The following is a 10,206-nucleotide window of genomic DNA, read 5'->3' on the forward strand; positions in this document are numbered from 1 at the left end:
ACGCATATTAAAAACATCCATACCAAGCGAATCGAAATCAAATTAAAATGTTCAGCACCGCTTGCTGCAATAAAATGAACTCAGTAGAGAGATCTGTATATATTATGTTCAAAGCAGGGCGAGGAGTGTCTGTAACAAACTACACTAGACAAGTTTGCTTTGGTAATTTCAAAATATGTGTTATGGGGCTATAATCCCATCCCTAGAACGTTTGATTTATTTATATATAACGCTGCAAAGCCTAAGTGGACAATGGTTGGCGCTGGTTTTTGAGTGTTTCACAGAGATTATCTCGCAGAAGTCTGCGAAGGATCTTTCCGGAAGAAGATTTAGGAATGGTGGACACAAACTTCACCAGTCTCACCCTCTTGTATGTAGCCACCTGCGACGCCACAAACTTTGAAATGTCGTCCTCCGTCTCCGTAGCACTGGCTGCCATCACCACGCACGCCGCTGGAATCTCCCCTGCTTCCTCATCAGGTAAACTGCACAGTATTAACTAATCCCAATGAGAACAGAAATGAATATTTGGTTCACAGAATTTTAAGAAAATATTATATATATGTGGTTACTTACGGAACCACTGCTGCGTCTTCCACAGATGGATGAGAGAGTAGAATGGCTTCCAGCTCTGCAGGAGCAACCTGCAATGTACATTATTTGCATTACACACTAACGGGTTAGAAGTTTTTCTAGTAACTATTACACATTATGAACCATTTAATTTATATTGCTACCCAATTTATATCTAAAGTCTCTGTACCTGCTACCCCATTTATATTTATATTGTTACCCAATTTATATCTAAAGTCTCTGTACCTGAAAACCTTTGTATTTGATCAGCTCTTTAATTCTGTCGACGATGAATACGTCGTCGTCGTCATCTATGAAACCGACATCCCCAGTATGCAGCCAGCCGTCGCTGTCCACTGTTTTCTCGGTTTCTGTCGGTTTCTTGTAATACCCTGCGTAATTAATGCAATGCAGTTGAGAAATACAGTAACCCTAAACCTATATTGTTATACATTACAGTCTGCAATGTCACTTTTGCACAGGGGCTTTCATCGCAGGGATCTGAGTCTGACCTCGCATGACACACTGGCTTCTGACGCACACCTCCCCAATGGAATTCCTGGGCAATGACTTTCCAGTTTCAGGATCAATAAACTTCACCTCCAGATTGGGAATAATAAAACCAACCGAACTCTTCTTGGCTCTCCCACGTATGTTTCCGGGAGCGCAATGAGTCAATGTGATGCAACTGTGTTCCGTAAGACCATAGGCCTGTATATAAAAAAGACAAAACAAAGAAACAATGTTACTGGATTCAGACGTTCATAAACTGGGACAAATAGATGACAATCCATAAAAATGAAGCTGCATATAGGTTGAAATGAGGGAAGTCATTTATTCTGAACGGCCTCAGCCGTCAAAATTGTAATGGTATTTTCATGCAATTCACTCTAAGCATGCAGGGTTGAAATTTGTTGGGAAAACTTAATGTAGGTCAATAAATTCCACCTGTTCTGTAATAATATTTTCTCCGGTAAACCTCCAAGCACCGTGTCATTAAGGGCAAAAGGAAATGTGGAGTTTTTTTTAATAAACTCCTCCAGACGCGGAGGGAAGTTTTTTAATAAACTCCTTCACTACTATAAGTTTACCTTCATTCTCATAATCTTTATCTTCGTTTTTCATGGAGCTATTATTGTTATTTTTATTATTTTAAATCTTAAAAACGGGTTAGAAGTTTTTCTAATAAACTTTTTATTTATTTTTTATTATCATTTTATAATCTTTATTTTTATTTTCATAAAAATGTTATTTTTATTATTTTTTAATCTTGAAATTTTATAATCAAAGTGATCTAAGTTAAGTTTCTAAACATCAAATTTAATATTACTTTAATCCAAAAATATATTCAGATATATTAATAACTTGTGACTTAAAGAGTATATTCAAATATACTAATAATTTGTCATTAAAGTGTATTAAAGTATATTAGAATAAATATATCCCAAAAGAATAGATAGAATTGAATCAACCGGAGAAAGACAACAAATAATGTACCCAAACACAACAAACAATGTACCCAAACACAGTTCCGAACTAAAAGATGATGTAAGGTGGAGACGAAGTTGCAATAATATGAAATACAATTAAAAACATATTTAGAAATAACAAAAAATTATATTATATTTTATAAGAAAAATATTAAAAAATATATTTTTCTATTTACAAATTCATTAAAATAAAACATTTTAATAATAATAAAAATCAATAATAATAATTTAATTTTAAAATCACTTCCAAGTTAAATATCAAATTGATGTATGAGACTTTATATTTTCTAGACAAGGAACATATCTCCATACAACTATGTTTTTAATCATTAACTCCCCTCAAACATGATCTTAATCATCATTCATATATATATATATATATATAAATTCTGAGGTGATTAAGAATGAATGTTATCCTCCACAGTCAGATTCACTTCAATTGATTTGTTAAACTTATATTAAGACCAGATGCATAATTTGCATAATTTTCCTGCCAGTAAAATACTATTATTTTCCCTGAATATCTAGTATTGAATCCATATTAAAACTAAATACATAATTTAACCTAAATATCTATTAAAATAATTTATTTTTCCCATAAATAATTCTCATCTCAATCTTAACCCCTTTCTATAAAATTAAAACTTCATAGAATCCTTTCCATAAATTTAAAACTTCATAGAAAAAATTAAAACTTCATAGAAAATAATATCAATACATATTACTTTACTCATAAAAATAAAAATAAAAATTCCGAGTGTCCAACGTTTAATTATATATTTTGTAAATGAAGAATTAATCACCCTATATGCATTATTATCATCATACACCAAGGTTAGCCTATGAACAAATGAAAATAAAACCGAATACATAATAAACCTATGCTATCATTGAATGGACAGTGTTACATAACATCATGAAATCCTTTAACGAGGCTTGGGACTATGTATGAATCCATCGACATACTTGTGTTTCAATCTGAAGCCAAATAGTTAATGTAACAAGGATTGGGATTGGGATTATGTATGAATGAACCGAAATATTGATGAAGGTATTACATATTTGGGTTTCAATAGTTAATGTAACATAACAAGGATTGGGATTGGTTGGTATAGAAGTTCCATAAAAAAATTGGGATTGTTTGGTAGAGAGGTTTCATAAGAAATTAGATTGCTGGAAATATAGATGGTTGATTATGGGAGGTTGAATGATTATGTTAAAAGTAGTACTACAAAATATAACGATATGTTTGATGCATCTTTTTTTTCTTCCTAGGGAAGTTATTAAAAATGATTGAATCTATTATGGAGCGCTTTATTTGGGTCAGGACTTAGAAGATTCATTTGGTAAAATGGTCCCTCATTGCTATACCTATTGAGGAAGGTGGATGGGGTATCATTGATCCTTCTGCGGGCAATGTTTCACTACATGAATTAGGGGAGAGGCTAAAAATAAATCTATTTCATCATACATCTGGAAAAGTATGATGAAAAATATCCACTAGCTCTTGGGGTTTGTATGGTGGGAGGTAGGGGATGGATCCAAGATCAAGATTGGATTGGACGCAATCAAAGGTATGGTGGGAAACCATTCATTATCATTTCAGATCCTTAATTTCCTTCATGATAAAGAGATTATCTTCCTTAAACAAATTTTCTGTCATAATGAACTCTGTATTGACCGACAAACATGGATTCGAGCTGCGATATATAGGTGCTTGGGGATTATGTTTGGGAATGGGAAGTATATATTGCAAATCTCATAAATGCATGTATCTCCCTTAATGATCAGGAGGACCAAATGACATGTGGGGGGGGGGGGTGGAGTTATCCTCAAAAAGGGACTTCTGATGGTTAAGGAAATATACAACGAAATGCAAAGGAAAGATAAGGGGAATTAGTCTCCAACCTAGGTTTAGGTTATTTGGAAAGGGAAAATACCTAATAATATCAAATGTTTGAGTTGGTTGGCTATTCTGGATCAAATATTGACCTGGAACAACCTATAGCGTAGAGGGTACTCTAGCCTGGGGATCTGCCTCCTATGTAAGAATAGCACAAAAGATATTGTTCATCTATTTTTGCACTACTCTTATGCGAAAGCACTTTGGGAAGGGGTCATGGACATTTTCGACATTGTACCACTTCAACATTATTCATCATTGAGATGTTGTTCGAGAATTTGGTTCAAAACACATGAAAGATACAAATTTCTTTATTTATATCTTATTTGGTCCATCTCGCACCATGGAAACAAACTTATTTTTTATAATAAATATCTGGTAGTGAGGGAGAATGTCATTAAAACTGTTGCATATTTCAAGGCATATGGACCACTCAAGAATAATGGTAAGTCCAGATTTTTCAAATGCAGAGACATTTGACAAAAATATCTAGTGGGGTTTTTCGATGGTGCATGCTCCAGGGGAAATGTGGATGCAGTGCCTATATAGTTATAGAACCAGGTAAATTCTTTCACTTCTAATGGGAATGGAGTCAAGGCACAAATAGTAAAGCAGTGCACTATGGGGAGTATTGATCGCGGCAAAATGGATTGGTTTGGAACACATAGAGATCTATAGTGTTATAGAACCAGGTAAATTCTTTCACTTCTAATGGGAATGGAGTCAAGGCACTAGTGCACTATGGGGAGTATTGATCGCGGCAAAATGGATTGGTTTGGAACACATAGAGATCTATAGTGACGCAAATGAATTGACTCAGTCAAAGGATATAACAGTTTCATTCCTCCCATATTAGCTAATTAGATGAAACACATAAGGACTCTCGTAAGCACCTACCATCATATCAATTTCCATTACATTTACGAGGAGCATAACTGGACAACACACTTGCCATCAAAGAAAAGAATGGATAAGAATCCTGGTAAGTTTTTCTTTTCTCCATATGAACAAAGAGCCAGAGCCATGACAAATACTTACAGCATAAACTTTTCATAGAACTTGGAGGTATGTAATGTCATATTGTTAATAGAAAGATAGTTTTGTTTTTTGAACGCAGATGAAAGAATGGAATCTATGGATTATAACGCTGGTAAAGTTTATAGGAGAAAAAGTAGTAACAATAGTACTGTAAGATAGTTTTGTTTTTTGGACGCAGATGAAAGAATGGAAGTTATGGATTATAACGCTGGTAAAGTTTATAGGAGAAAAAGTAGTTTCAATAGTACTGTAAGGTTGATTAAAAAGTCTTTTTAATTAAAAAACTATGAAAATTGTACTATCTATTTTTATTAATGTAAATCAAAAGCGTTTTTTCCTCCGAAAAAAAATAAAAAAGCATAATAAACCTATGCAAAACTGAAACCAAACTGAAACCAGGGATAACCGTGAATAAAAATAAAAAAATAAAAAATCATAAACCTATGCCAGTCTAAATCCGAAAGTTTGACATATATCTACGCTAACCAGGATAAATATAAAAAACTGTTACAAGCACAGATTCAAACCTACCTAGATCCAAGTTCGGAACAAGAACAGAAATATACCTCTTGAACCTCAACGCCAGGGAATTTTTCCTCGAACGCTCGCAGTAGATCCGGGGCCAGTGGAGCAGCTGCAGTCATGACAGCTTTGAGTTTCAAGAGGCTGAGATCGAACTCGTTAACAATAGGATTTTTAACGAGGGAGAGCATTATGGGCGGGACAATAGGCGCGAAGTTGACCTCATAAGTAATCAAAGAACTGATAAAGTGTCGGAGATCGAATCTGGACATGACCACGACCTTGCCTCTGTTGCGAAGAGTGGCGCAACAGATGCCCGTGATGCCGTATATGTGAAAGAATGGCATCAGCCCCAACGTGGTGAAACTTCCTACAAGAGATTCATGGACATCAAACAAGGTAGAGGACAGACTTGCAATCAGATTTCTGTGAGTGAGCATGACACCTTTTGAGGCCCCTGTGGTGCCAGAGGAATAAGGGAGTGCACACAGATCATCCTGACAAATTTGTACAAAAGGCCCTGCGGCTTCATAATTTCTCTCAAAGATTTCCTGCAATGGAATTGTATTCATGATATGCTCGTTATCTGCAATAATAACAGGCAGTCTCACTTGCCTCACCTTCTCATAAGCAGACCCAACTGTCACAACAATCTTTGCCCCAGAATCCTGGATATGTTTTTCAACTTCATTGATGTGTGCAGAAGGATTTGCCCCAGAAAACACTGCCCCGGCCAACATTATTCCCAGCACAATAATGGGGTATTCTGCCATATTTGGAAGCAGAACAAATACCACATCGCCCTTTTGAATGCCTTTGTCTACGAGCCCGGCTGCAACATTCCTTGTGAGCGAAATCACCTGACCATAGTTGTACTCCTTGCCAGTGGAGGCCTCCACTAGGGCCACCTTATCACTGTATTTCTCAGCACCTTCCAGAACAAACTGGGGAAGACTTATATTCTCTGGAACAGATACTGCAGGAAAAGGGCTGTGAAAAATGAACTCATCTTCTTTGCTTAATGCTGCAATTTGGCCTTCCATATTAATGTTCACCTGCAGCAAAACCTCAAACAAACAACCAAGTTTGCAGATGGCTCATATGAATGTATGTGTTAGCCTGAGCAGGCTTTTAAAGATATATAAATAAGTGTGGTAGATCAGATATTGCATTATTCCCTTCACCTGCATAAAATTCACGGCTTCAGCATGATGCGCCACGCGTGTGATATGTATTTCTAACCATATAAAAAGTGAAGTCGTGAATGGTGGAAAACAAGGGATGAATGGTTAGGCAAATGTGGTAAAGAAAATGCAGGTCAGGACCGACTGACGGTGAACCGTTGGGTCATGGATTCCTGCTGACTGAACTTTTTTTTTTCTCAGCCTGATTTATTTATTTATTTTTTTATTATATTGGCGGTGTAAAATGGCTTATAAGGTCGTGGAATTTTGCAAATAAATTTTATTGGCGGTGTAAAATGGCTTATAAGGTCTTTGATTTTGCAAATGAAGTAAAAGGTAAAATTTACATAAGGAAACCACAACTTGCAACTTGCAACTTGCAGGGAATTCGTTCACTTGTTTTCTTTATTTCTTTTTGGTTCAACCTCATTATTTTTTTTGGCTGGTTTTAGCACCTTTTGACAAATGCTTCACCAAATGATGGATAATATTTGCAGTGCAATGCCTTATAAGGTTTTTGAACTTTGCAGATGAAGTATCAAATTACTAACTAAATTGGAAAGTGGATATTTCAAATGAATAATTGGAAGGGAGAAGTTTTTTAATAAATAAGTTTAGAGGGTTAGTTTAGTTGGTCCATTAAAGCATTTCTCTTATTGAAAGGGTAGGGGTTAAATTCTTTTGATACTCTTAAGGTCGGGCTGTGTGGAAGTGATCCCTTTGGAGTGGATCTACTTAGTACAATATTCGATGGACATAATGGACATAGCTGTTACCCATTAAAGTGGATATGTGTGGTACAATATTCGGTGGAGGTAGTGGTCACTGACCTATTAGAACAATGAATCACATAAGAAAAAAAGTGAAATAGATAAATTATACATATTTCAAGAAGTTGCTGAAATTTAAACTGTGAATGATAGTTCATTGTGAACTTAAAGCCTTACTTGACCACATCTTCCATAAGTAAAGCAAGTTTGAAATTTAATCATAGACTTTGTGTTGAACATGTAAACCTTGCACCATTTCATTATTATTGTCATATTATTGTTATTATTATATGTTAGTAGGATTATTATTTGTAAATATGTCTTTTACCTTTTATATATAGTAAAGAGAGTTAGTTTTTCATAGATTATTAACAATTATTTGCAAATAGAAGGTGTAAAGGAGGTTGTCCTTCTACATGACACTAGTATCAATTCACATTTTATCATTCTCAAGGAGTGTGTGACATGTTCTTTTTATTTTTATGTCATTTGGCATATTTGATCTATAATGGGGAAAATTGTAGGGGTTAAATTTTTCCCATGGGTTAATAAACCATGTTTTCCCAAAAAATGTTTGTTTGTTTTAGTTGTAGTTCTCACTTTGCAGATTTGGGCTTTGGAAACTTCTAGAGCCATTTTGAGGCATTAAGTTGCACTTTTTGCGGTCAAAAATTTATGAAATAGCTTGTATCCCATTGATACTATTATATAGCTTATATCCCCTTGATACTATTATACACAATGATATCTTTCCAATGGTGTGAAATCACCTCAATTGGAGTTCATATGCAGAATTTATGCCTCTCACAAGTTGACTTTCCCTATTGACCACCATGGTACTGAGTGGATGTCACATCAACCCCCATTATTCACGTGTGGGGTTGATGACATGTAGACTTCCAAGAATATTTTAGAAGGTCTAAAACCATAATGCTAATTGAGTGTCATGCAACTCATATGACATGACCTGGTAGGAAGTGAATCCAACATTTTAAAGACCAAATGGTAGTTTCCAATAAGAAAAAGTGCCCCAGGATATATGAAGGCCATTTTGTACAGATCTTCCAGTTTTATTTTGTTTGATTATAATCAAAGATCATCCATGAAGGAAAATATTTCACTATTGTCACATTCATTGATGATTTGATGGATGAATGGGGTAGGATAGTTATCTTTTGGACATGCATTTTTAAAATCCAAACAATAAACACAAATTCAAATGGTACCATGTTTATTAACTATTGGAACATGATTGGATACCCATTCGTCAAAGGAACTGGAAGAAATAAATTCTATATGAATAATTTTTTTATTTGTGCCTTGATGGTGGCTTCTTTACATGAATTAACTAGTTGGAGCTTGTACTAGACTATCTTGATCTGTCATACATTTTAATTCCATGAATGACAATCTAGGGGTCAATACCAAACATTTTCTCATAAAACACAGTGAAGATGTTGTGGAATTCCTTAAATAGGGTAGCATATAATTTGAATCCATTGGGAGAATAATTTGCGCCTATGAGGATATTTTCCATGAATCCTGGTTTCCTAGAGATATTGATGCATATGGTTTCCTAGAGAAATGTTTTCCAAATTTTCTTCTAAATATATGTTATGTTTTGGGTCAACAAATTAGGGCCAATCCACTATGACAATAGAAACTTGGTATTTTATGTCGATCTTTACCTATTCCATATCAAAAATAATGGATGATTAATGATGCAGGTATGCATAAGGTTGATCTACTATGGCCATGAACTCCATGATATCCTCATTCGAAGGTAACATAGTGTCTAGGAAGTCATGTGAAGGTAGCGAAGTGAAGACTTATTTTGGAAAAAGATATTGATTCATATCCACTTCCTATTGCATCTTCAAGTCGCGTTCAACAAAGGTCGATTGGATTACTTTTTAAATGATATGAACTAGAATAAGGAACATGGATGTTACAAAAGAGATGATATCTGCAAACATTGGTGTCACCAATGGATTTGAATGTTCAAGGGGTCCACTAGTGTTAGATGATATATTATTAATGGAAGTAACCATATTGGAAGGGTTTGGTAGGGGAGGAATGAATGTAACCATTAATGTGAGGTCTTTGAACATCCTTACACCTATTCTCTCATATGTGGCCACAAGTTTTCATATTTTTGGTACTTCATAAGCTCTCACTACTATTGTATGCAAATACAAGGTTCAACCAGTAGAAAAATGCTTCTCACATCATGGTATAAGATAGATTGAAGATAGATAAATGATGGGTTAATAACCAAACACAATCCTTCTTTATAGCAATTGCACAATAGATATAGAGATAGTATACATTGTATTTTGAGGCGAAGGGGGGGGGGGAATTATTCCCATTGGGTTTTACCTCCTTACCTTACCTTTATCATATTTTGTTTTGCATAAGTTATTCAATACACTAATACCTAACATGTATACAAAGTTTCATGACTCATTGATTATAGTTCTTTCTATATCAGACCTAACACGACTACAGATTTTTAAGTCCCATTGATTATTTTTCATAGTTTTTTGTACTTGAGTACCTAACATGACTGAACTTGCAAGGATGTATTCATTATGCACACTCCTCAGTTATATTTTTTTTTTTTTTTTCTAAGTCTATTTTTTTAGCAAGCGTGAAACTTTGTTGAAAATGATTGTTATTGATGTGAAAGGTTGTCCAAATGAAATAGGAAATTATATAGTAAAATA

The 10,206-nt window shown here is 34.7% G+C and overlaps 1 protein-coding gene across 1 annotated transcript; it reads right to left on the reverse strand.

The window, feature by feature from the left end:
- Positions 1-241: 241 nt before the first annotated feature.
- ACOS5 (acyl-CoA synthetase 5) lies at positions 242-6,605 on the reverse strand. The gene is made up of 5 exons (XM_089424999.1): positions 5,571-6,605; positions 1,086-1,284; positions 820-965; positions 577-644; positions 242-485 (listed from the first exon to the last, which is right to left on the reverse strand). The coding sequence occupies exons 1-5, from the start codon at positions 6,567-6,569 to the stop codon at positions 242-244; spliced, it is 1,656 nt and encodes a 551-aa protein (XP_089281125.1). The 5' UTR covers positions 6,570-6,605.
- Between the last annotated feature and the right edge of the window lie 3,601 nt (positions 6,606-10,206).

This window comes from Pinus tabuliformis, chromosome 4_2, assembly GCF_031772625.1.
Source record: "Pinus tabuliformis cultivar Carrire ecotype Pingquan chromosome 4_2, CPIR1, whole genome shotgun sequence".
NCBI classification, from domain to species: Eukaryota; Viridiplantae; Streptophyta; class Pinopsida; order Pinales; family Pinaceae; genus Pinus; species Pinus tabuliformis.

Excerpts from the sequence above, each read along its gene's own strand:
- ACOS5 (XM_089424999.1), bottom strand. The coding sequence starts at position 6,569 with ATGGAAGGCCAAATTGCAGCATTAAGCAAAGAAGATGAGTTCATTTTT. Across the intron at positions 966-1,085 it reads AAGCCAGTGTGTCATGCGAG|GGTATTACAAGAAACCGACA; the intron begins GTCAGACTCAGA and ends TTAATTACGCAG. Across the intron at positions 645-819 it reads TCAAATACAAAGGTTTTCAG|GTTGCTCCTGCAGAGCTGGA; the intron begins GTACAGAGACTT and ends TGTACATTGCAG.